This window comes from Chamaea fasciata, unplaced genomic scaffold (assembly GCF_029207755.1).
Source record: "Chamaea fasciata isolate MVZ Bird 193981 ecotype frontalis unplaced genomic scaffold, bChaFas1.0.hap1 SCAF_2, whole genome shotgun sequence".
NCBI classification, from domain to species: domain Eukaryota; kingdom Metazoa; phylum Chordata; class Aves; order Passeriformes; family Sylviidae; genus Chamaea; species Chamaea fasciata.
In genome coordinates, this window is record NW_027094087.1 from 48,249,436 (window position 1) to 48,275,798 (window position 26,363).

Consider the following 26,363-nt stretch of genomic DNA (forward strand, 5'->3'; position numbering starts at 1 on the left):
TGTGTAGATTTCCACACACAGAATAGTTTCTACTATCCTTCAAGTCCAGTGGATATTCAAGAATGCACAGCATGTGCTCTTCTCTCTTTCTCTGGTGTATATACAAGTTTGTGTATATACTCAGCTTCCTAGATCATGGGAAAAGGTTCTGTCTGCTTACATGTTAAGGGAAATAGAATACCTTAGTAAAATGCACTTGCATTTAATAAACCCTTGCATGCAGTGGTTATTTTGTTATGCTCCTGTGCCAGTACATGACTGAAGACTGAAGTAATTTTAAAACTGTCATCTCTTTTCAGTACGTAAAAATGATTCCTTAAAAAAGCAAGAAAATCTGAGATCTGAAAATTAGTGCCTTGCTGTCTTCCTGGTCTGCTAACAGTACAAAACAGTAATTCTAGGAATAAAAAACTAAATCAACGTGTTGCTGCTAGGGAGTGTGTCCTTCTTAGATGCTGCGTTTACTGGCTGCTTAAAAAATTGTGTAAATGATCCAAGTACTCTAAACATTTGTAGTGTCAGCTGTCAAAACCACTGATTGTGTAGTGTCTGTCAAGGAATTTAAAACACTTCCCTTACTCTAAGAATTAAACCAGAAATTGAAAAGTGTGAAGGCTATGATCATTCTACCTGAGCCCTTGCTGCTACAGAATAAAAGAAATATCACTGAAGCCAGTAATTAATCTCTTTTCAACTTCCAAGGAATCTTTCATTTTATGTTGAAAGAGAGAGGAAGTTACAATCATGATATTGGAGAGCAATGTGGAGCTGAGCATCAGTAGCTATGGGAAATTTTGTATCCAGTATATTCTCTTCCAGTGAAGAAGGGTTTTTCATGTAATGTAAAACCCCTTCCTCACCCTGTTTTTTTGGCTTGCCCTTGTTTTGGAAGCAGTACAGAGGAGACAGTGTTTTCTGGCAGAAAAGACCATGGAATTCACTTATTTGCTGCTTCCGCCTCCCTCTTCCCCCCCTTCTTTAAAGTAAATTCCATGGCAAATTAGAAATTATATATGGATTCCAGTATTTTTGAAAGTCAAAGTAACACTTGGTAGCATGCTAAACTTCAGAGTAGCTTAAGAGAGACAACAAGATTTGAAAAACACAAGACAGCACACCTGTGAGTTTACTGGACACGGTGATCTGTCTGCTCTTGTCCTCCTCTTAGCTTGTATTTAGCTTTATAAAGCTTAATTTATGTGAACTGCATGGAAGCCAAGATGTAAAGGGTTTTTATGAAGAGTACTAAATAGAAAAAGAAACTATTCAAGCAATGTTAAAGGAAAAAAATTAAACACCAAAAGAGCGTAAAGCTTAGTTTGCCATGGTTTTACAGAAAAGTAGTGCAGGGTTTGGGGCAACACTTTTCATATATATATTTTAATTGTAAGGCAAATGTAAAGAAAACAGAATGAAATACTCTGTTAGGTTCATCAAAGTTAATATTATTTCACATTTCTGTATTTTCTGCCTTTGTATTCATGGTAAGGTAAATAATTTTAATAAGAATTCCATATGCTTGTTAACACTGGGTGCATATGCACTCACATCAGTCTATAAATGGGCAGATGTGGTTGTGTTTGTTACTTACAGCATTTACATGATGACTCTCTTCATGTAAAATATAATGAGATTGTAATATTTATAAAATAAAAAAAAAGCTGCATTAAGTGAACACAGAGTGCAAATGTTAGCTCTTGGCAAAGAAAAGAGGAACACTTATGTTTTGAAGAGTGTACTTAGTCCCCTAATCTTTGAAATGCTAATGCAAATCAATTAGAATTTTTATTATTTTTGCAAAAGGACTTATACTGACATTTTAATAGCTTCAGAATTAGAAACCAGTGAATCATTACTGGCGAGAGGAAGGGATACAAGGCTGTCTCAACATGTGGTATTGCCACGTAGTTAAACAAAACTGGCATTTTCCATGCTTTTTTTTTCTTTATGATAGTCATAATTCGAAAGTTATATGCAAAATGTTTCCATTGTAATGTGCCAAGTAATAAGCCCAGCAGCCATAAAACTTATCCTGCCAATTTCATTAAATCTATTCGGCAAAAAGAGAAGTATTTTTAAACAAGAAAATATTTAGAAATAGCGAAGTTCGGTTTTGTTCATCACTTGAAAATCCTTCCTAATTTTTTTAGTACTTCGCAAAATGAGCTCTTTTTAATAAGAAAGAAACCAAATTTAAATAAAAGTATTATTTCAAGAGTTTTCTTACTCCATTTCATTGTAAGTTCTTGAGCTACTGGGTGGGATAAATCTAAACTAATAAATCTGAAGATCTAACTCAGGATATTTAGACTGGAATTTACCATTAGAATAAAAGCTTGATTTTATTAAGAATGCCGTGCATGTTGAGTGTGATATTCCAACCAATTATCAGGTTGAGGCAAGCATTGCTAATACTGCTGACAAGTTATGCTATTACAGATGGGCTGTGCTTCCTATTGCATGCATTACACTGACACTATACTTTCTTTCCTTTCCTTTTCTCCTGTGCCATGCTTGCTGTGTAGCAAATGGAATCTCTTGCAGTAAGTTGAAGTTCTTTCATATTTTTTGTCCATCTGTGGATGGGCTAATACACCCCAATTCTACTGTTTTACTTCTGAGTATGTTTTCTTTTTTTTATTATAATTTTCCTATTCAATACATGGTTCTAAATGCAGTGACTAAAATAATTTACTAAGGTGTGTTTTGTGAAATCAAAAAATACTGTGCCAAAATTTTGACACTCATATGCTGTTTCAAATGGTCATTTACATACATTTTTGCAAATCAAGCTTTTGAATGGATGTAATATGCTGGGGCAGGAAACATTTCTTGTTATTTTAAAATTAATAGTTTTCCATTTATCCTAGTGAAAAACTACAATAGTTGGCAGTTATGTTTTAAATGGGTTTTATGTATATGTTGATAAACAGTTGCACTACTATTGGTTTCTAATACTTAACTCAGAAAAAACAAAAATTGAGTTGCTTGATACAGTAACTAAATACTGAGTCAAACTAGAATCATTAGTTTCACCTTACTTTGTTTTCATTCAGGTTAGCAGCCAGAAGGGTGAAACTGAATTATTGTTCTCCAAGGACAAAAAAAATCCAGTGTTACATGCCAAGCTATCATGAGGTTTTTTTTTTTTAATGATGTTATGCTTGTTTTCAATTAATCATTAACTCCCTGACAGCTCCAACTATATGTGTATGTAACTGCAATGTAGTGTTGCCAGGTCTCCAAAATTTGAATAGAGTGAAGTTGATCCCTGCTGGGGAACCTCAGGCTGTGTCCCTACTTGCGAGCTGAACAACAGGGAGGAAGCAAATGTCCCTGGGCTGGCACTCACTCACGTGAGCGGTCAGCACCTTATCTGGCTGGGCCACCAGCCAGACCCTGACATGCCTGAGCATGATTTGAGAGAAGACAGAAGCCAGAGACATCTCCAGGAGGCTGTATCTAAACAGTCAGAATTTATTTTGGGAAGAGAATGGTTAGCCATACATCCACAAATCTGTCCCCTTGGTTACAGAGAACAGCCCCTGGGCAGGTTTATTTCACTGGCAGTGTTCCTCGTGCCCTACCTCTTTGTTCTGATAGGCTTTGTCCTTGTCCACAAGTCAGTTCTGCCCTAGCAGATCTGCTCCCCACCACAGATATGCTGGGCCTTCTTTCTGCATTTGTGGGTCTTTGCTATCATATCCAGTTTGGTAGCATCATAGAATGGTTTGAGTTGGAAGGCACCTTAAAGATCATATAGTTCCAATCCCGTTGCCATAGGCAGGGACACCTTCCACTACACCAGGTTGCTGAAAACCTCATCCAACCTGGTCTTGAACACTTACAGGGGTAGGGCATCCACAACTTCTCTAGACAGCCTGTTCCAGTGCCTCACTACCCTCCATGTAAAGAAATTCTTTCTAACATCTCATGTAAATCTCTCCTCTTTTTGTTTAAAGCTATTGCCCCTTGTCCTGCCATGATCTGCCTTTGTAAAAAGTTGCTCTCCATGTTTTTTATATGCCCCTTTAAGTACTGAAATGTTATTATGAGATCTTCCTGGAGCCTTCTCTTCTCCAGGCTAAACCCTCTCAAGCATGTCTTTACAGGAGAGGTGCTCCTGATGCTGCCCAGGATGTGGTTTGTCTTCTGGGCTGTGAGCACACACTGCTGGCTCATGTTCAGCTCTTCATCCATGAGAACTCCAGAGGGCTGCTCTCAGTGAGTTCCTCTCCCAGTCTGTGCTCATGTCTGGGATTACCCCAGCGCAGGTGCAGCCCCTTGCACTTGGGCTTGTTGAACGTCATTAGGTTCTCAAAGGGCCCACTTCTCAAGTTCGTCCATGTCCTTCTGGATGGCATCCCATCCTTCTGTGTCATCTCCAAACTTGCTGAAGGACTCCTCCTTGCTGAAATTTCTCCTTTCCACTTGGGACAGGAGCACTCCAGTGCTGCCCACCAGTAACAGACATTAGACATAAATGATGCAGATATCAGATCCAGAATGGCACAGAGCTCAGACTGGGCAAATTTACAGTGCTGAGCTCTGCTGCTGTGGTGGTGCTGAGGTGTGAGCAGCCCTATTTGCCAGGCCTTCAGCAGGACAAACCCTGCTAGGCTGACACTTGCTGCCTTGGCACTATCCTTCTGCTCCCACTTTCCTCCATAAACCCCCTTTAGAAGGAGACTAACTCTGCCTAATTTTGGCACTGCCCTGGGCTGTCGTTCCCAGATGGGTAGTTGATGTCCACCTCGCTCTGATGAACAAAGATGAAATTTGCTTTCAACCTTAGCCCCTCAGCCTTGTGAGACTGGTACAGAAATTGAGAACTGGAATGCTAAACTGTGGTGTTAATTTTGGCTTATTAATAAAAAATTTGGCACTTAAATGTTAAACCCTATGTAAATAAAACTCCTCAGTCAAATTAACATTTATAATGTATTTTCTGTTAGTGTTTGTGTTGACATTTGCACAGTCCCAAATTCAGCAAAGAGCTGCAGCACATGCTGGTAACTAAGTATGTATGAAGTGCTTTTAAGAAGCAAACATGAATAACTTCTTCTTTTCTGACAGTTTTGGCATGAAACTCAGCTTCAGCTCCTCCAAACAGGTGGAAATATCACTGAACCCACCCTTGGTCATGGTGTCTGTCACAGTAGGCAAATCAAATACGGTTGGAAGTCTATAAGGCTTTCCTGCCAAAGGGTCAATACAAGGTCAAGACTTGTACTTGCAGGTATTTTACTTTTTATATAATTAGCCAAAGATTAAATGTTCCTCCCTTCTTCATCATGATCCAGCTGTGGAACTACGAGATTCCCCTCCTGTTAGACACAAGAATACCAGGAACCATAGGCATATTAACCTAATCTCTCTGGCAGCCATGCCCATCACCCATTATTTCAATGTGTCTGACATCTTTTATGTCATGCTGCACTTCACACTGGAAGAAACAAGTGAACATTCATCGCACAGTATCTACTTAATCTGTGAGAATACTTCATAGAAGCCAAATACCCTCTTACAGATGAAACTCCATCCATCTGTTGTATAGTTTCTTTATGATGGTGGAAAATACATGGGCAGTGGTTTAAGTTCCAGGGCTGGCATTTCCTCCTCCTTGCTCCTAGACAGATTTATCACCTCTGTTTCTCTCTCCTCAGAGGAGCAGGCAGGAACTTGGACCATCTTGGACAACTGTTTCACAGCTTGTCTCTTAGATTTCCATCCCTTAGAAGAGGTCTTCAACCATATCCGAAATTCAGGAGTTTCATGTTCTCTGCAGGAAAGTCACTTCCCCCATATTCTGCCTCGACTTTCTTTCCAGCTGCAAACTGGAGACAGTGAGGCTACCCCAAAACAGAATGTTTTGAGGCTGATGCTGACATGTGCTATGTGAGAGCTAGTCATCATAATTCTATTTTCAATGTCATATATGACTTAGCTACAGAAGAAAAATCATTACTTATTTTTTGAAATAGTATATGATCATACTTCAGTAAAATAATGTTTTTGAGAACAAACTATCTCAATGTGTTTTGTTAGTTATCAAAAATTATCTAAACTCACTAATCATTATTAATTATTTATTTTCTTACAAATCTTTCCTTAGCAATTGGAACTCTGTCAGAGATTATATAAACTGCACTTCCAGCTGCTGTTGCTTTTTCAGTCCTACTGTAAACTTATTGGACAAGTGCACGAAGTGAGTTCCATGCCAGAGGTATGTAACAAACTACCAACTCCTATACTGAAAATTCCACTTTTTTTTCATGTTCTTATTTTTTCTTTCTATGGACTTAACAACAAGGATCACACTATTTCACCCTGACTATTAATCTGCAGTCATACATAATCAACTAAATACCTTAATGTCCTGTATTTTTAATTCTGTAATGTTTACAAGCCTTTTTCTTTAAATATTTTTGACATGGCATTTGCTTAAAATATGTAATACTTTGAAACATCTTTGAGGTGACTGCTTTAAGCTGAATGATTATCATTTAAGGAAAGATTTAACTTACCATTCCATGTGTATTTTTCTCCTGGTAAGGAGAAAAATGTATCTATTTTAAAGTATTGAGGAGAAGTTGTTGTTGTACTCTGCCTTGTAAAATAAAATTTGAAGCTATTACATGTATTTTATGTCATATTCTAGTAGTTTAGAGATGGCCTATAAATGGAAATTGTTTTATCAGATGTGCTGTTGGAGTAAACAGAGTTTGAATATTTATTGTATCTTAAGGATACAATGAATTGTATGCTGTGAAGGCTGGCTCACAATGTGACTGGGCTGTTCACTTTTAAGAGAAGACAGAACAATAGGCATCTAGTACTACTAGAGCAGTCTACCTTTTAGAAATACTTTGTGTTCCTTGTAATTGATCTGTCTAAGTGTATTTCACAGTTATGACTTTGTTAAATTGTTGTAAATAATGCAGCCTGTGGAACTGAGAAACAATTGTACAAAGAATAGCTATTTCACCGTGACATTTGCATATTTTGCTGAAGCCATAAGCTTTTACTTGAAGGAAATTCCATTGTTAGTTCATATGACTGGTTATTTTTAGCATGTAGGAGCACGAAAAAGTATATCCTTGGAAATTATTAACTTACTAATTCTTTATGAATCTCGTGCCATATTAACTTTTCAGCCTGAGAAAGGGTTATACAATTCCTGTCCATCTGTTAATCATGTCAAATACTGCATGTGTTTTTTAAATTAATATCAACATCTTGCTAGAAGTACATGTTTTCTTCAGCTCTTCTACTACGATGTGAAGACAGTAGCAAGGGTGAAAAATAAAAGCTTGTTTAGATTATCCTCCTGCATTTTAGCAAGCCAAAACTACAGCATAATATCAAAGGATGCACAAAGGTAAAAAAAAGAAACTGTAGTTTGCTTTTTCTCTGTATTGTACAGAGATCAAGAGATGTCCTTGTATTAAATTGGGGTCTTTTTCATGATGTGCACATCCAATGTAGTAGTAAGGATAAACTTGAAGTACCTGCTTGATGTGGGGCTTATGGAGAATGAAAATACCCATCTCTCATTTTTCTCCTTGGAACAGCTGTTAAATATGTCAAGAGAACTGAGTGAGCTGAAGAAAAATCTGAAGGATGCTACTGCTGCAATCGCAGCTGAGCCTCTGACAGCAGAATCTGAGCCCACATTCAACTCTACTGAAGCAGCTATTCAGTCCATGCTGGAGTGTTTGAAAAACAATGAACTTGTTAAAGCCGTCAGACAAATAAGAGAATGCAGGCAAGTTTTGCTACGTGGTTCATATTAGACTTTCATTTTATTAGAAAAGTATGCATTTATTATCTTCCTAATGAAACGCAGTACACAGGATCAGCATAATTAATTAATTGTTTCAACACAGTACCTGGGGGCATTGATAGTGACTTTTGGAGATGTGTGCCACAAATAACTGTCAAACATATGCTTGCAACAATTAAGATGCTAATTCTGTAGATCACAAGTCCTGTGAGGCTCTTAAGAATCTTTTTATTGAGTTAATTCCTTACAGGTGCATGTCATTGGCCTGAGCTAACATTCAGCCCAGTTTCACTTACACCTATTTGAATGAGCTTTCTTAAGCTTTTTTTTAAGATAAAGGAAATTACACTTTTATGTGTGTTCAGTGCCTGATACCAGAATATGAGTAACAAATGAGTGGTGTAAAACAATGAGTTGCTTTAGGCTTATAAGCAAGTGCAAGTCCATTCTTCTTTTAGAGATCTCTGTCACATAGCTTCTGTCTCTGCTAATGAACCCATAATTAAATGCCTGTTCTTTTCCTGTTTCATGGCAGGATTTTGTGGCCCAATGATATCTTCGGAAGCAGCTCTGACGATGAAGTCCAGACACTACTGAATATTTACTTCCGCCACCAAACCCTGGGTCAGACGGGCACCTATGCACTGGTGGGCTCCAACCAGAGCCTGACTGAAATCTGCACCAAACTAATGGAACTAAACATAGAGATCCGTGACATGATTCGCAGAGCTCAGAGCTACCGGGTCATCAATACTTTTCTTCCAGACTCCAGCGTTTCCGGCACAAGTCTCTGACAGGACCCTTGGGCCCCCTTTCAAGCTGGGAGTGCTGCCCTGTGGGAGTGAGGTGGCTCGATGTCTTCTCAGCCTTACAAAGGTTTGGTCAAACTGTACTCACTCTTGTTACATTTAGGATTTCCTCTAAAAAGCGATGGGCTGAACTTCAAACACGTAGCAATACTGTAAGGACAGAGGTAGCATAGAGAACCTGGGACAGCATCCTTTGTTCTGTGTTGCACAAAACCCAGTTAGCATTTCACTGAGCAACTGCAACTCACTACTGAAGAAGTGACTTCTGTTGCATACCAAAGCCTACTACACTGAACAATACTTCCTTTATAGCAAATTAATTTTCGGTTGGCAAAAGTGCAATGTTTCCTTCACAAAATAGTATTTTTTTGTTAAAAAAAACAAACCTTGTACATTTTTTCCTTTTTTTTTTTTTTTTTTCTTATTTAGTTGAGTGAAAGATGGGCAGAATGAAGCTGGCCACGGAATCTCACAAACTTGTTGGTCAAAAGCTGAGAGCCTGTGTATATGAAACAAACTGTAAACAGACTATAATTTAATGTACACTGTAATTTGAATATGATTACTGTATCTTAAAACAATGAGCTGCTATGAAGTACATTTCATAATGTTACTAGGCTACTGTCTCTGAAGGTACTGGATCATATTGCAGAGGTCTGTTCTTAGGCCCCCCAAGGATCATGAAAGGTCGTGGTAGATTTTTTTTTTTTTTTTATTAAGGACCTTGGATGCTTTTTACTAGAGGTTTGCTTTTATGAATATATTTATACTATTAAAGGATGGTTGATCTAATTTAACTTGCCATTTTGTAGGAGAAAGTCCCATCACAGAGTCAAATCTTTTGAACTGTTAAGCATGCATATTTTTATTTAATATAAATTTTGAGTATAAAAAGTAAAAATATTAACGTGAAATGCAAGTTCTCATGTTAAGTTTCTTCAAAGAAATGTCTTATTTTATTTGTAATGTATATAAGTCATAACTATGTTTTTTTCTTACATTTAACTGCTGTCCAGTGTTAAATGTATGCATGTAAATCTGTTGCACATCTGAGACACTTTTATTCTGACAACTATGTAACTTATTCACCCTGTAAATACACTTAACCGTTTTTGTGAAGTAACTTTGAAATTTGGATTAGTACATCCATTTAACTAAAGCATAAAAGTCATATATAGTCACAACACAGCACGTGCTTGTTGAGAAAATTGTGTTCTTGTCTGAATCAGTACTGTTGCACACGGTATCCATGATCAGCACACTCCCAAAAGATACTTGTCTCCTGGTTTATGCTGAAACCATTCATAGAAATTAGTGAGAAATGTTAATACAGACTAACAAAAAAAATCCTTGCACCTCAGCATGGAAGACTACAACAGCAAAAATAGTTTCATTGGTCTTCCACCAACTGTGAAAAACCTTCCAACTTCCTTCTCCCCTAAGGAGTATTTTTTTACATTGTCACAAATACTGCCATTGAAAAGGTTTTTCCCGTCCTCATTTCTAACATGGGCAGCTTACACCCTTTTCCCTCCTATTTTACAGCCAGAGTTGTCTTCTGGCAGATAGTCTTTGATTACCAAGCAGCTGTGGTTTTATATATATACATTTCAGAGAGGCAGGGGGAAGACACATTTGCATTTACACCAGACTTTATGCTCCAGAATATTTGCATCTTCTACTATAGTTCAGTTTGAATGACTGAAGGAAAAACTTGCTAGTATAGCTTGAATCTTAGCAGTCCCTGAAAACTTCAAAACAAAGTCTACTATCTTTAGGAAATCAAATAAGTTGCTTCCTCACAGATAGACTTTCCTCTTTCATCCAAGGAAGATGAAACTAAGGGGTATCAAACTAGTGCAAGGTTTTATTTAACTTTATTTACAGTATACATACAGTGAAATCACGTACTTAAAGTTACTATATTTTACAATAATACCGAAGTCTTCATCCATTATCCAATGCCAGGTCAAAAGCCTTAAGTCAAAACACTGCAATAGACAAAGTGCAAAGCACAAAACAGAAGAGGGCACATGGATCAGACAATGTATTTGAAGCTGTAAGTGCTATCACAGGACAGCCTTTTGCCTCTGCAGCGGCCACAGAGTTCTTGGCGATGAGGTCTCTTCAGATCAATATGTCTCTTCCTTTGAGGGCAAGAACAACGAGTCTTGGAACAGATCTTAAGAAACAAAGACACGTTAGTAGTAGTAGGTCAAAGAAGAGGCAGCTCATGTTAGACTAACATTTGGTTTTCCTTAATCACACGACACATTGGGGCTGATATACTTAAGAGCTCTTGTGGATTTAAGGTGTAAGAGCTTTCTCACCTAGAAGCACAAAACGCTACCATACATGTAGCAAGCCATAATGCTGTATGAAAACAGTTTATGTAAGCCATCCATGGGAGGAGGGAGGCCTAACCAAAGACACATTTCCTAACCACTAACATTTCCTAGTATTTTGATGGAATCAAGTTTTCTTCCAGATAAAGTCAATATCAAATTCAACAGTAGTATTAGTGCATGTGATAACATCTGACGGTCTTAATGAAGTACAGTCAACTTACCTGGCACTGGATTGCTTCCACTCGATAGGGATTGAAGCTCTTTTGGCATTTGCGACAGAGCTGCTTGAAGTACACCTGAAAAAAAAAGGCAAGTTCTGTTAGTACAGAGACTTATTCAAGGTGTTCTGCACAGGTACCTAAATTTGTGCCAAAACATCTCATTTGTCAGAGATTTTATACCATTCTTACAAGTCACAGGAGAAACTACTTGTTAACTACCTTGTTGCTTCCGGAAATGCACCACACGTAAGCACTCTCCCATCTGGTCTTGCAGTCTTTGCAGTGGAAATAGCCATACTTCTGCTCCAAGAACTGCAGAGACAAGAGTTCACTGAGCATCCTCCAGCATCCCAAGAACACCCAGTCCAGCTCCCTCACTACTACCCCCCAAAGGATGGGTGAGACACTGAAAAAGGCTGCCCAGGAGGCCAAATGGAAATACTTGCAGCCGTACTGAATGGGGCTCCGAGCAATATGGGCTAGGGGGTGGCATCCCTGCCCATGGCTGCAACTGGATGATCTTTAAGGTCCTTTCCAACCCAAACCATTCTGCTCTGCTTTGATCTGCACGTGTGGGTTTTCACAGGCTGGAGGCTCTTCTGCTCTAGGTGAAACAGAGCCAGCCCGGGGCAGGAGAGGGAGCACCGTGCTGCTCATGAGGCGATTTCTGGCCGCCCTGCTTGAGGTTTCGCCCCCCGCCCCATCCCGGCGTACCTGGAAGGCAGCTCTCTGCCTGGGGGCCGCGGTCTCCTCCCGCCGCGTCCCCACGGGCTCCTGGGGAGGGCCCGCCGGGCCCTCCTGCTGCCCGTCGCCGCCGTCCGCCGCCGGGGTCTCCTCGGCGGGCGCTGCCGTCTCCGGGAGCGGCGCGGCGTCGGGCAGCGCGAAGAGGCGGCGGTCGGGCCCGGGTGAGTAGAGGGCGAGGCGCCCGGGGGCGCGCAGGGCGGCGGGGCTGAAGGCGCGGGCGGGCGGCAGCGTGCGCGGCCCCAGCGAGCACTGCACGGCCGCGTCGGTCCGCAGGGACACCTGCACCGCCGCCTCCTTCGTGCTGGCCCGGCGCGGCCGCGGCGCCAGCGCGGGGCCCACCTGCGACAGCAGCGCCTGGAGCTGCGCCCGCCGGTAGCTGTCCAGGCAGTCGGAGGGCAGCGGCGTGAAGGGCCCCCCGAGGAAGGGGTTGATGCCGCCGCTCTTGCTCTGCTTCCAGCTGGGCTGCTTGGCCGCAGCGTCCCAGCCGCCGCGGCCGAGCGCGGGGCTGCTCCTCACGGTCTGGTACGTGCTGAAGGGGGAACAGACAAAGCTGTCCATGATTATCACCGCTGAAGGGTCGGCCCTACTTGTGCCCCTGCCCTGCTTTTATCTTACCTGGGGAGCTAATGGTTGCTAATTGATGGGGAAAGTGGGGCCAGCTGTGGGGGGCTGATGGCAAGGGAAGGCCGGCCAGCCTGCCTGCTCTGCCGGACTCTACTGATGAAGAGATGTCATTCAGCCACAGCGGGGAGAACCACGGCCTGCGAGGAGAAGCCTGCTTGCTCGCATCTTTCTGCTCATGGTCTTTAAAGAAGGAAAAGGGGGTTTGGGAAACTTAGCAAAGTCCATGTAAACTGGGTGTCCCCCGGAGAGCTGAGCAAAGAATTCAGGCAATAACATCTAGAAAAGAAGTCTTTACTAGTATTAAAAGGTCAGAGTGTCCCTATTGTTCCATTACTTGGGGATTATTTACCTGGAGGTTTTTCTATCAACTGCTTTAGGAAAAGAGGGAATATACTTGTGTATACAAACTGAAGTAAGGGAAAGCAGTGCCTTAATACCTGTATAATGAAATAAGTGTTAGTAATACAAGCAAGTCATAAAAGCATCTGCATATTAGACTAATAGTCCTTCTTCCACAGTTACATCAATTCAGTTCAATTTTAAGGTAATATAGTTAAATCATCCAAGCTGTATATGTAAGCCTTTAGAGACTGGAGAACCCTTGAAATCCTTGGAACTGCTGTGATGTGAAATCCTTTCTTTGCATGACTCCTCATCATCTTTATAAATGTGTTGCTTTATAAAATTCAATGGGCCAGCAAGAGAGAGGCTAGAGAAGACCTGATAGGGATGGTGTCTTTAAACGTTCACAGTGTATCTGACACTTTCAAGTGTCTGAGATAAATCAGCAAGAAACAGCATTTTTACAGGGCAAAAAGAGGTTAAGATTCAGGAAACACATTCATGATAATTAAAAGAAGCATGTCTCAAGGCTTCACATTGTGCTTGGGTTTTCAAAGCACTGTCGGTGTCAGCTCAGAGCAAAACAGGATATCGAGATGGCCAAGTTAAAACTTAATGACTGCAGCGTGGCTGCAAAAAGAGTAAGTTTTTTATGTGCTTTAGGAATGGGGATGGAAATCAAATTGGAAACTACATGCCATCATTTAAACCAACAGTTTGAGTTCCTCTAGAACGCTTTGGGAAGAAAGTTATTGCAGCTCCCAAAAACACTGTAGGGTTAGAAGTTAAAGTTTCTTGAAAAGATGAGGGATATGGAAAATTATTGTACAAGAAACTGATGAAAGTGACAGATGACTAAGCAAATGATGTGATAAGACTGTGCAACATAAGGACTGGTGTGGAGAGGTAGGAAGAAAGCCCTTTACGGCACAAGTACAGATGAACATCCCACTAAAATGAAGATGGTAAACTCAAAGTTGGTGGTGGAGAGAGAGTGTTCCACCCATCTGGAAATTTTTCCATCTCCAAAGCCAAGAATTTAATCAAGAGACAAGGCGGGAGTGGACATGTATGCGGAGGATAGTAACATTCTCTTTATTGGAACGTCAACAACCATTTCATGTGTCAAGGCCTGCAAAACCTTGAAGCACCTGAGAAGCAGAGGCTGGGGCTTGCACAGGCCGTGGCACTAGCCCAGGGTCCTGCCGCCGGGAGCCTTCCGGAGCCTTTCCCCGGGAGGTCGCTGCCCATCAACGCGGGCCCTGTCAGCCGTGGATGTGGAACTTCATGCCCTCGCCTCTGCACGCGTGAGTGTAGCTGCTGGCGGCCATCCCGGCTCAGGACACGCTCGCTTTCTGCACTGCGCGGAGTCAGCCACGGGGACACAGCCCTTACGGCGGGCACCACGCCGAGCCCCGCGCAGGGCAGGCCGAGGCGGGGCGGGCTCGCCGCCTCCTTGCCGGGAGGTGGCTGCGGCGGAGGGCGGGAGCGGCCCATGCTCCGGCTGCGCAGGCGCGGGGCTGCGTTGGCGCCAAGCTTGGAACGGGGCGGCCGGGCTTGGAGTCTGCGCTGCCCCCTCATCCCCCGCCGCCTTCCCTGCCCGCCCCCTCCCCGGCGTGTGGCGATGCTGCGGCCGCCGCCCCGCCCGAGGCGCCGCCGGCAGGTAACGGCCCCGCGTGTGGCTCGGCCCTGCGCCGTGCCCTGGGGGTGTCACTGCCGCCCCTCGGGGGTCCCTCCCTCTCCATCTCCCTGTCCTCACAGCCCGCCGGGGGTCTGCGGTCACCGGGTGCGGGAAGGGCGGTTTGGGCCGGTGCCCGGAGACCCCGCGGTGACCCGGCGGGGCTGCGCAGGCCGCGCTCCGTGCCTGGTCATTGCCCGGGAGGAGCTTCCCCTCAGGGAAAGCAGGGCGGACTGGTCAAATCGAGCTTGTAAAAATGTACTTCTGAGGCAGTGCTAAGTTCCTCGGTGTTCTGTCTCAGTGCAGCCCTTACCCTGTTTTAAAGCGCCCGTTTTTCCCATGGTTTTGGTAAGGCAGCGTGTGTAACACGGCCATCGTGTGGGCAGCGGCTTTTACCGTGGAAGGCATAAACCTGTTAAAAGGTGAAGTCTCACTATGGGGTTATTTATACATGTTTTTTAATAAAACTGTGAAACTGGCCGTGTCTGCTCCACTTGAAAGCAACTTTGAATCAAATTCTTGACGTGTAAGTTGTGATGGTTGTACGAGTATGTATGTGATAGTACATACTCCGTCCTAACACGATGTAATGAGTGTGGGGTTTTGATTTGTGTTTAAAAGGCCTCAGAAGTGTTCTGCCCATTCCATCTTGGTTTTCTCCTGTATTTTTGCTGAGTGTTTTCATTATCTCAGGTATAATTCCCTATGCTCTTGTCTGTTGTTTTCCCACCGTGTTCAGCATTGTGGTGTTTGAATCCTCTCATCACAGTCAAAGCTAAACAAGCTGGGCTGTGGCACACCACAAAATGCAGGAAAGCAGGCCTAAGACATTCAAACAGCAGTGTATGAAAGTGTTTTCTTATTTCTTCTCAGGCTTTTCAGCTGTTCCAGTAATGTAATGGATAAGAAAATGGCTTGCAAACCTGTGGAAAGACCAACTTTCTTTGAAATATTTAAGGCACACTGCAGTGAATCAGGTACAGTTTATCTAAAGTAAATAATCCTTACTAGGATTGCTTTCTGGGCACCAATACTTTATACACGCATTTGCTGTATGTTCCACAGGAAAGCTTTATGCAAGTTGTTAGCTGCTGTTCTTGCCCCTAACCTGTATTTCCTAATAACCTAGATTTCTTCAAATTCTTATTTGTAGTTTTTTCAATAATGTATGCTAGGTTATTTTTTGTACTTGCTTATTTAGAGTTGTCACCTGTATCCATAGCCACATGCAGACCAGGCTTAGTCTTTTGTTAAAGGTACCTGTGGTAGTTAGTAATTTTAAAAGGAACCTGTTTAACTTGCCAGTCTCACCGAAACAAGAGAGGCTCTAAAATCCAGAGCATACTTGTAATTTTAAACAAACTGGATACTTTTCTAGTCCTGGTTATTTTATTAATGGCCTGAGAATTTGGGTGGACATCTCTTTATATTTTGTGGTTATCAGAGTTCAAAGCCATCTAGAAACAAACAAACCGGAAGTATGGCGGTGGAAGGAGCAATGTGTTTTGCTGTTAGCATTTAAATGCCTGGTGTATTTTCACATCCTCCATGGAGGAACCTTTTTTTTCCTTTTCATGTGGTTTTCTATATGTTTTCCTTCCTAGATTTAGGGCCTATCAGTCTTAACTGGTTTGAAGAACTCAGTGCAGAAGCACCCCCATATGAGCCCAAGTCGTTGGGAGAGGTTGATGGGCCCTCTGGCTGGCTTGATCAACCAGCCTTTAAAACTCCAAAGACAAAACCCTCTACATGCAGTCAGCTGGCATCAACCCCACTGCTCTTTAAAGAACAAAATGCAACATTGCCACCTTGTTCTTCTCCTGAAAAAGAGCCAGATCAGAAAAAAATAGGAGCAAGTGAGTAACTTTCTTTTTTGAACCTTTTGTTGCTGCTGCTGATCATTAGTATAATAGATAATGCTACTGCAGGAATTGTGTGCCTAAAAAGCTTATTTTAGAAGTCTTCTGAAAATCATCTATAAAAATGCAGAATTAATCTTAATAGTGAATTCAGCTTGAGATAAACTGGTAATATATAAGCAAAATTGCATGTATAGAAGATACTGTTGTGGTCCAAACATCCTAAATACTGTTACTATGAGGGGATATGAACTTATTAGTAAAACCTGTTGACTGCAAATCAGAGTGCATTTTTTTAGTAATCTCATTTATGTTTTATGCAAAAGTTTTGAAGCTTTTCAAGGGAGAGAATCATCCTTATCACAATGAAGTGTGAGGCAATCTGTAGGGCAGTCCTTAACTATTCTTGGAAAGTTTTGGAAGCACCATCTCTTTGAGTTACTAAGGTTGTAAGTTATAGAAAAAATTAGGTTTTGCCGTTTGGAAAAAAAAAAAAGGAATTTTGTGAGGTATTTCTCATATATTATTTCCAAATCCCAAGCACATCATGGGAGTACATGTCACTCTGCTCCTTTTTGAGGTACACACACTCCTTGGACAGCGAGAAGAATGTTTTCTGTGGAGAAATGTATGCAAGACTGTATGTAAGAATCTCTTCTATGGAAGAGTATTTAACCCCATTCCTGAAGTATGTGATTCGTACATATGCTGTGTCTGTGTCCTTCTGATAAGCTTTTCTAACCAGGTTACAGACAAACACAAGACTCCCTTTACTACCAGAATTGTTATTAGACCATGAGCAAATTCAGTGAAGGGTTAGAGCCGTGCTGCAGTTCAAGTATACTTTATAACACTGCTTCCATGGAATATTGTAACTCTCTTTGTTTTTCTGAGGTTGGCTGCTGAACTTCTGCTGAGAACATGTTTCTTCTAAATGTAGCTGTTTGTATTTTACAGTGTTAAGTCCCCAGGGAATTCTTGGTGTCAGGAGTTTCATTTGGCAGTTTTATAAATGGCAAAGAAGGGAACCTTGTGATTGTTTATTTCAAAATGGTCGGTTTTGCTCTGCATATGTGCAAAGTTCACTGCACTTACGGCTGCCTGAAATATTCTTTTTTTCTTGGTTGGAGCCAAAAGGCTCTTGTGGAAACAAGAGCCTGGATGGGAGCTGATGGATTTCATTCATACCTTGGTGTGGTACAGGGATGCACCTGTGCTGTGCATATGAACTCAGGAGCTCAGAAGCAGAAAGAAATGCACAAACTAAAGTGTAATTTCTGGTACTAAGGTTGTTTGGAAACTTCAGGGTAGAAATTCCTTTTAGTAGATGATTGTCCAGTAAGGGTCTCAGCGTTCAGAGGATTCTGCTGCTTTGGTGGGAACACTCTCTTTTGCCTGGAGGTACTTTGCAAATAAATAGATGCTGCTGACAGTGACTCTAACAACAGTTCTGGAAATAATTTCTGCTTTTTGCTGCTTATTTGAATCATTAAGTGTATGACTTAGTAAATTTGAGAGGAAGCTGCACAAATCTGTGTTTCCACGTATTGTGTTTTTGCTAAGAATAACTTCTGCAATGACAAGAAATGCATGATGCACTACATTGAACCTGAAATGGAATATGTGACTTGATTAATTCCAGGTGAATAAAGTGACATAATGAGGGGTCTTCTTGGCTGTGCATTTAAAACGTGTTTAGCATTGTTAGGATATAAAATTTGAACATATTTAAAATGCTTAAAGAGAAATTAGGGTTGGTTTGTTCTTGTTTTTTGTTGTTTGTTTGTTCGGGTTTTTTTGAGGGCTTGACTTTAAACTTCAAAATTGTTACCTGGAGTTCTGCAAAATTGTGCTGATTTACTATATTCTATGTTCTAGATAGAGAGAATTTGATAAGCCCAAGTAGCACAAGAAGAAAAACAGATCAAGAAAATGAAATACTTGCTTCTCCTTCTGGTACCTTTCACAACTGCCTCGCTGCTAGGTATGCTAAGTATGTCAGCACAAATAGAAAATAAGCTGAACCTTAAGCAAAAAGCAGTATTTAACCCACCATATTTGACCCTTGAACTTCAGGGGCAGTGAATAATCTTGTATGTCTGATGTTTATGATGTTTACTTATAGGTTGCTAAATTAGTTGGAAATGAAACACTAGCTGAATTTGAAAATATCCTTGCTTTCAGGTGATCTTTCTTCCTATTTTTCTACTCTTTCACAGCTGGAATACATCAGTTTTTAACATTATTTCAGCTTTCCAAGTGCAGTCATCCAGAGAAAGAGTAGTAGTGATGTATCATGTGCTTCTCAAGTAGTAAAGCTATTTGTAATATTTACTGAGATTTTTTTTAATAATAGCCTTGATTTTGACACTTAAATGTCTGTATTTCAGATAAATTTCATCACAGTACTCATGTTGATTATAAGAAGTTAAACTAGTTATTTAATTGCAATCAGTTAAGCCAATTTCCCTGGTTTCATACAGCATATTATAAAATGTGTGGTTACATTGAAATTTATTACTTGTCAGACAAATCATCACTGAAAATTAAAATATTTCTTGAAAGAAATATTTTCCAGTTTATACTAGACTTATTGTAATGTTTAAAATATTAGCTGATGGTTAGGAGGAATCTGAATTTTATTTTGTGAGGGAAGTAATCATGGTGCAAAGAAAGGAAATAATGGAGATGGCAATATATGTAATGTTTGAAATATTCAATTATTTTAAGAAATTGAGAAGTGAAGTTAATATTTTGGTTTTATTTTTGTTTTGCAGTCCAGCTATTTTAAAGAATACTTACCGAACACCTCAGAGAAATAATATTGCTGGTTTGTATTTTCACTTTTTGGTTCTACAAAATAATTTTCCATCTCTAGATAAAAATCTTCATTTTTTAGTTACTGTTTAATGTCCTTTTTACATGTTTTTTAGGACCATATGGAAGCTTGTTTTGCACACCAAAACTTTCGGAGGTACAGATTTTTTTATTCATGCATTTTGTTTCCTTTTCTTGAGTTGTACATTTAGAATTTGGCATAGAAATTATATATATGATTGTTAAATGTATTTCTAGGTCAGAACTCCAAAATGTATTTCTGAAAGTCTGGGAGCAGAAGTGGATCCAGATATGTCCTGGTCAAGTTCTTTAGCCACGCCTCCTACCCTTGGTGAAACAGTGATCATAGGTATTTCTGAAAATGAGCAATTGCTAAGGGTTTAAAACTTCTGGTTTTGACCCTGGAAGTTTATTCAATATGAACTGTTTGGGTTTTTAACTAAAAAAAAAGACAAAATTCTTACAGTGATTATTGATGGGTGCCTTTAGATGATGCAGCCCTAAACAGAAAACTTTTCAGAAGTTTTCTTCATTTTACCTGAGGGGTTAGGGAATATAAATTTAGAAATAACATAGCAAAGCACAGAAAGATAATTAATATGTTTGCTTTGTGCAATGATAAAACTAGAAACTACTAGGGCTAAGTTAAATGGGTTTGTTTATGAAGTGTGAGAATGTGGCCTGCTGAATAAACCTCCAGCAGCAGTGTTGTCTTCAGCATTTTGAACCACTCTCACTGTGCCTGCCATCGTATCAATCCAGTGAGACAGACTGGGATACTCATCCAGTTTAAGACCCGAGCTCTTGGGTTCTTATTTCCTGGGTTGTTCAGACGGGGCAATTCCTGGAGCTCATTTATTGCACAGCTTCACAAACAGCTGTGTCAGCAGAGCTGTGAATGAGAATGAATGGGTGATAATTGCTTCAGTGGTAATCAACAGTGATGATAAACATCAAATCTCGACCTAAGATGTTGGTGAAAGTGAGATTTCATTAGCATACGATAAGCAAAATGAAATTTGACTTGTATGATTTGTTGATGAAAATTCTTGAGAAAATGGGAAGACCTGGATGTGTCTCCTTAGCTTCTGATATTGCTCTTTTTCATGTTAAATTACCACTGTATAGAGCATATAAAGCATATTAAGAATGAATCCTAGGACTGGGAATCTGTTTTGGGGTGTAGGGGGTGGTACATTCACAAAGCTATTGAGTTGTGCCATTTCGAGTGTTCTTTGGTCCAGAAAGATGTGGGATGAAAAGAAGGGCTGGGTGAAGTATCCATACCTTAATGATGATGTTCTGGGTGATGAGCTGCGGATTGAGCTCTCATTCTCCCATGTTTTGGATAAGCCTAGTATTTTATAATAGTGATATTATACCCTCTGCCTTCTGAAACCTGTGAAGAGAAAGAGCTGCTACACAGAACCTAGATGCCAGGTCTGTGAAACATTTTAATATACTGCTCTTCAGGCATTTTAAAAATAGGGTTTACTTTCTCCTTTTGTAACAAAAGTGCAGATAGTACTGCTGTTTTGGGAGGAAGTGGGGAAAAAACCCAAATTCCTGAAAGGCTTGAAGGTCTCATCCAGGTCTTTGGACAGAAGAAAATGAGGAGTATTGCCGTGAATAACTGCTTGAAAGGGGAATGGCAGTGTTGTTTCAAGGTCGTAACTGGAAACAGCAGATGCCATAACCTGTGATTTGGGGTGGTTTGTGCTGTTACAAAACTGCTTTTGTACACTGTCCTTCAGCCTCATCTGTACAACATTTTAGTTAGAACTTTTAGTTTTTAGTAGTTTATTTACAGATTTGAATGGAATTTAAAATAATCCAATGAAAACCCTCCCAAAACACAGCTGTATTTGATCAAATTCAGCAGATTACTCTGGAGAAAATAATTTGACTTGTCTGTCTTTCTTCTAAAGCTAAAGAGAATGATTCTATTTCTGAAATGAAGCAACAGGATGGAAGGGCTGATACAGTAAGTAGTTTTAAGAGCTATGTTGTATTTTCATTTCAGTCAAGCTATTTGGTTGCATGTTTACATTCCTTGAGCCAAGAATAAAAAATTCTGTCGTTTTTATTTTAAGCTCTCCTATCTGATTGTTTTTTAAAACATTAACTTTCAAATGTTATTCTTTGGGAAAAACTTCTTGCTCTCAGCCACTGCAATCAAGAGTTGAAATAGAGTATTAATTTCAGTCCTTTGATAGTGGTAGGGAGAGTTCTTGAATAATTGGAATTTGATTCTGTGTATATGAAAGCTGAATGATTATTGAGACTGAAAACCAAGGATGGCACTAAAAGGCTTCAATTACGAATTTCATTTGATCCTTAACGACCTGAAACTTCACAGTTAACAAACCGTTAAAAGTGAAAATAATCAACATGTCTTTGTCCTTCCTCATACCTCCTTTGTTCCCTTTTTGAGAGGATTACAGTAAACTGCTGAACCCCACTGCCCTAAAGGTGACTTTCGAATGGAACCTGATTCCCATCAAAAACGGGGATTGTCTGCTCATTTGTTTTTCACATGTACCTGTGAAAATTTTACCTTTCCTTTTAAGTGATGGAACTTTAGTCTGGTACTGCAGTAGATGTTTAGAGTTCTGTCCTTGACTGTTAAAGTGACGCTTACCGTACGTAATATAACAGCTTTTGTCTTTGGTTTACAGATTTTGCACAGCTATTTTTCCAAGCAGAATAAATGTCGTAGGATAAGTGATGCAAGTATGCTGTCCGTACCAGAGACAGTGAAGCTAAATGCTGAAGATGACATCAAAGATTTGGGTATGCATTGATGCTTTACTTAATGAGTGTTCGTTGAAGCAAGACTGAGGATAAAACTACGTTCTGTGGTTTGGGCTGCTGTTATGGTTGGTTTGTTCTGCCAGCTGTGTACTCCCAGTCCCTGAATTGATTCAATTTTGTAAAATTAATCTAGCCTTAAAAAGGTTCACTGTCTGTTGAGTCAGTGAATTAAATCAGCGTCCTGGTTAAATCATAAAAAGTGAGGTTACGGTGCCACTGGACAACAACCAGGTTCGTACTGTGAAGTGTGTTCACTGCAGCTGGAGAGGTGAGGCTGTGGCAGAGTTGAGACAGAAAAATGGTACAGGCTCAAGGGGGAGCAAGATTACTGCTTCTATCTATTGAACAGGCTTAAGTTTATCATGAAGTTCATCCCAGCACTCACTGTTCTGTGGTGAGCTTGTTTTTTGATCTTGCTGTATCATTTCTTCATTTACTTCACTTGTTCAAAATAGGTAGTTCAAAATGTGACAAATCCTTTTGGAAAAATAATATTTTGGTGTTTCTTAAATGAATGCAGAAAATACACAAGACAAGGGAAAAATGTTTTTGTACTGTGTTCTTAGATCATGTTAGTGAACAAGTGAAAGTGTAAATTCCAGTGTGAGAGTTTTTTGTTTCAGTTGACAAATGATGGCAGAAGGGGAGATTATTACCAGAAATTTTTTCGGCAGGCATGGGTGTAAAAGGGTGTTGAAGGGATTCACACTGGCTAGACAGAAGAGTATATCCTTAGGATTTTATGTCTCCTTATCTGAATTGAATGGCCTGCCCTAAAAATAATGTTTGGTGGTACATGTAAGAACTGTGAAAAAATCAGTTTAGAATTTGATAAGGAGGGCTGAGAACACTAGCATCAGGAAGCACTGTTGCTTGGAGAATGATACAGGTCTGCTGTTTTTACTACTGTAGGTTCAAATGTGCTGAAAAAAATGTGTTTGGTAGTAAATGTATTCAAGTAATCTGGAATTAGCAAAATACTTTTTTAAGGATAAAGTAATTGGTCTTGTGTTCCTATTATATTGTATACTACAGTGGAGAAGATCAGTTAAAACAATGTCTGAGAAGAATAAGAGGGAAAAGAAGACCATTTGTCTTAGAGCTCAAAATAACTTGCAAATGTTTCCCTTTTCCTATGTCTTCCCTTTTTGATAATAGTTAATTTGGCATTTGAAGGTGTTGCTTCACATTTGTAGCTTTCAGATGTTGGTTTTCTCTGGAATAGTCTTATATGATCAAAAAGTACAATAAGTTTTATGAGGCATTCATTTTGTTTCAGTTCAAGAAAATAAGATCATAATATATCAGATCATCAAGTAATATCACACTCCATTGAGTTTAGAAGTCAGAATTAATTTCCCTGACTTTTTTTTCCCTGGCATGAGATTATTCCGCATACAGACAGTATCTGTACAGTCTTTCAGATAATCCTTGTTTTCTTTAATCCTAAAAAGTAATGTCTCTTGTTTAAGTGAAAGCAAATAAACTGTGACTTTTTACAATTTTCTACTGACAAGTTATCACAGAGTGAAAAGGTTTGGACACAAAACTTGCTTCAGGGTAACCTACTTTAGTAAAGGAAAATGACCTACCTGTACACTCAGACTCAGTCTGTAGTGTTATAGTTTCTTCTTTTTGAGATCTCATTTACCACTCAGGGAAAAAATAGAAAGTAAAAAGAATTAATAACTTCCTATGCCTGCAATATCAGCATGAACCTATAGTGGATGTATTGCAAATAATTTGTTGTGTGAGCAAGTACTGGGAAATCTTCTATGGACTTCCAAATGGAAAATCTTCCAGATATTACGCTATTTAAAGGTTTTAGTAGGGAAAGTTACAGAGTTGTAAGTTAAAGAAATTGTACCTAAAAAAAGCTAATAGAAAAAGTTAAGCTATTGGTTATGGGCCTAATGAAAACAGAGGACTGTGATGTTTTCTAGGCACTTCATTATGATTTCTGTGATACACAAAAGCCTTAAAAAGTACTCTGTAAATGAAACCTGTTTTTGAATATGAACTGTTCTGATAAGTGGGTCTCATTTCATACATTTGAGAAGGTAATATTTTTATTTGGCACGTACTGGCTCTACAGAGTAGAGTTTGGGTTATTTTTCCCCCACTGCACGTTATTTCTAAACACAAACAAAAAATTTTTGTTATTTTTCTAATATTTGTGCCAATCATGGAACTACTTAAAAGCTTCCTAATCAATTAAAAGATTGAGAATATTTCTAAATACTATAGTATTTTATATCATAGTAGAAGACAATTTAATAAATTAATCTTCATATAACAGTTTCTTTTGCTGCCAGTTTAGAAAAAGATAGGCAGCTTCATAACGTGTCTGGTACCTACCATCGGGTATAAATTTTGGAAGAAAAAGATCAATATATTTATCTGGTCAAATTTACTACTCATTCTCTGTTTGTAGGCTGAAAAAAATACTCTTTTGAGACAGCCAGGTTTCATCTTGGCAGCCTTAGCCACTACAGAGCTCAGGAGGCCAGGGCATTTACATGTGTTTGCTTTGCCTCCGGTTTCCTCTTAATAGCTGCTTACATTTTTCTTTACCGGCTCACTCCTGAGTAAAGGTAATGGCTATAAAATTGGAAGCTCTATTTACCAATATTGTTTCCAAGTTATTTCCTAAAGCTTATTTTCTTACTTCTTTTCCTCTCTCCATCTTCTCTAAACTCTGTAGAGTCGGAGGTGTTAGATGGCTTACTGGGTGACATGGATAGCTTTGAGGACACATTCAGCATGCCAGCTGAGTCCAGTGGAACTCTTCTGCTGATGCCACATGCTCTGGATGCAGTAGAGAAATATGAGATAAATCCAGATAAAACACAAGAAAAGGGGGATGTTCCCTCTCAGCAGCCTAATGGAAGAAAGAATGACGTTTCACAGGAAGTCAAAACAAATAGCTGGACTGAAAACAGCCACTGTACACAAGTGAACAGCTCTTTACTCCGAAACACCAGTGAAGATACAGGGCATGGTAAAGATGGCCGTTCAATAGGACACAAAAGAGAATTGGAGTCTCTTAGGAACACAGGAGATGTGCGTGATTATAGAACACACAAGTCCTTGGAGAACAAGAGGCCTGTGAAAGAAGGTGTGCAGTCTCCACCAAGCCAGTGGTCTCAACTGAACTTATCTGATCTTGACGTAACTCACCTGGAGATGTCTGCATGTAGCTCTCCACCCTCCCACTTACATAGGGAGGAAAATTTAGAGGAAAAGTCATTACTAATGGCCAAGGATGATGCTGTGGAAATGTCTTTACTGAATTCTTCAGGCTTGATAAAAGCACAAAAGCTGTTGAGTGTCGATTTGTCAGAAAAATGCTGTGAAAGGAAAAACACTGAAAACAACCCAACATCGGAAATAACTCCAGTAAAATCTGTGTCATTGAGTGTACAAGATCCAGAGTTAGTTAAAGGATGTGCAGCTGAGGTTTCCAAAATGAACTTCTTAAACTGTAATTCTTTTTTAATTGAACATGCAAATGTCACAGATTATTCTGTAGTCTACAGTGGCAACTTTTCCAAGCATTTAAAAGCAACTTCTAAATCTGTCGTAACTGATGTTCTGTCTCACCCACCTGAGTGTAGTGCCACGTTTCCAGATCACTGCGATGACCTACGTTTAGGAAATAGTGAAAATACTCTTACAAAGTCTGGTTTTAAAAACCTGAAGATGTTACCCAGCTTGAGAAAGAGATCCAAGAAATTTATTTATAGAATAAATAATACTTTACTGTATCAAGAAGAAAAAATACAAAAAGAAGTAACCTCTAAATCACCTATTCATACTGTATTACCACATTTGGAATCTGATTCATACAAATTTAGAAACTGTCTGGTGGCCAGTGATGTTGAGCAAGGTATATTATTAAGCTTTTCATCATTTGTGGAGGACTCATTATTTGTTACGAGCCTTTCATAATGTAAATGTTTCAGATCAAGTCATGTAAAATCTTGTGTTTGTGGAAAAGTAGCTGGGCAATTGGGAATCAGCATATGGGATGGGTCTGTTACACAGTGATGAGGGCAGCATCATTTTCAAGTAATCTTGTGCTAACTTTTTTTCATATCAGGTTAGTTTCTGGAATAGAAACCTCCATCCTGAGCCATTATTCTAATTGACAAGTTTAGTTATCTTTGTCAATGCTGATTTTACATCCATAGTGTCAAGGGAGTTTTGTCTGAGTTGGTAACTTCTAAGCGATCATAAAGAATGTTATAGTTGTGTAGTTATTTTTATAGAATTAGGTGCTTTAGGACTGTACATCCAT

At 39.8% G+C, this 26,363-nt stretch overlaps 3 protein-coding genes across 10 annotated transcripts in view; 2 read left to right on the forward strand and 1 right to left on the reverse strand.

The window, feature by feature from the left end:
* The window catches only part of FRY (FRY microtubule binding protein), a 177,553-nt gene extending 167,770 nt beyond the window's left edge, over positions 1 to 9,783 (forward strand). For 6 of the 8 annotated variants that reach the window (XM_066175979.1, XM_066175971.1, XM_066175972.1 and 3 more), the window contains exons 59-62: positions 2,526 to 2,543; positions 6,116 to 6,226; positions 7,575 to 7,768; positions 8,322 to 9,783. In XM_066175979.1, coding sequence (XP_066032076.1) covers positions 2,526 to 2,543; positions 6,116 to 6,226; positions 7,575 to 7,768; positions 8,322 to 8,580 — 582 coding nt within the window. In that variant the 3' untranslated portion in view covers positions 8,581 to 9,783. The remainder of the gene's footprint in view (positions 1 to 2,525; positions 2,544 to 6,115; positions 6,227 to 7,574; positions 7,769 to 8,321) is intronic. The other 2 variants (XM_066175974.1, XM_066175975.1) reach the window with 1 other exon arrangement.
* A 672-nt stretch (positions 9,784 to 10,455) lies between these two features.
* Positions 10,456 to 12,481, reverse strand: ZAR1L (zygote arrest 1 like). The gene is made up of 4 exons (XM_066175983.1): positions 11,879 to 12,481; positions 11,384 to 11,476; positions 11,165 to 11,239; positions 10,456 to 10,777 (listed from the first exon to the last, which is right to left on the reverse strand). Exons 1-4 carry the CDS (start codon positions 12,464 to 12,466, stop codon positions 10,634 to 10,636), a joined length of 900 nt encoding a protein of 299 aa, XP_066032080.1. The 5' UTR covers positions 12,467 to 12,481; the 3' UTR covers positions 10,456 to 10,633.
* A 2,040-nt stretch (positions 12,482 to 14,521) lies between these two features.
* Positions 14,522 to 26,363, forward strand: part of BRCA2 (BRCA2 DNA repair associated) — a 34,572-nt gene continuing 22,730 nt past the window's right edge. Inside the window, exons 1-10 of the mRNA XM_066175970.1 lie at positions 14,522 to 14,537; positions 15,426 to 15,529; positions 16,157 to 16,408; positions 18,290 to 18,395; positions 19,189 to 19,241; positions 19,345 to 19,385; positions 19,487 to 19,598; positions 21,178 to 21,233; positions 21,928 to 22,042; positions 24,768 to 25,952. Of these exons, the coding sequence (XP_066032067.1) occupies positions 15,451 to 15,529; positions 16,157 to 16,408; positions 18,290 to 18,395; positions 19,189 to 19,241; positions 19,345 to 19,385; positions 19,487 to 19,598; positions 21,178 to 21,233; positions 21,928 to 22,042; positions 24,768 to 25,952 (1,999 nt within the window). The 5' untranslated portion in view covers positions 14,522 to 14,537; positions 15,426 to 15,450. The remainder of the gene's footprint in view (positions 14,538 to 15,425; positions 15,530 to 16,156; positions 16,409 to 18,289; positions 18,396 to 19,188; positions 19,242 to 19,344; positions 19,386 to 19,486; positions 19,599 to 21,177; positions 21,234 to 21,927; positions 22,043 to 24,767; positions 25,953 to 26,363) is intronic.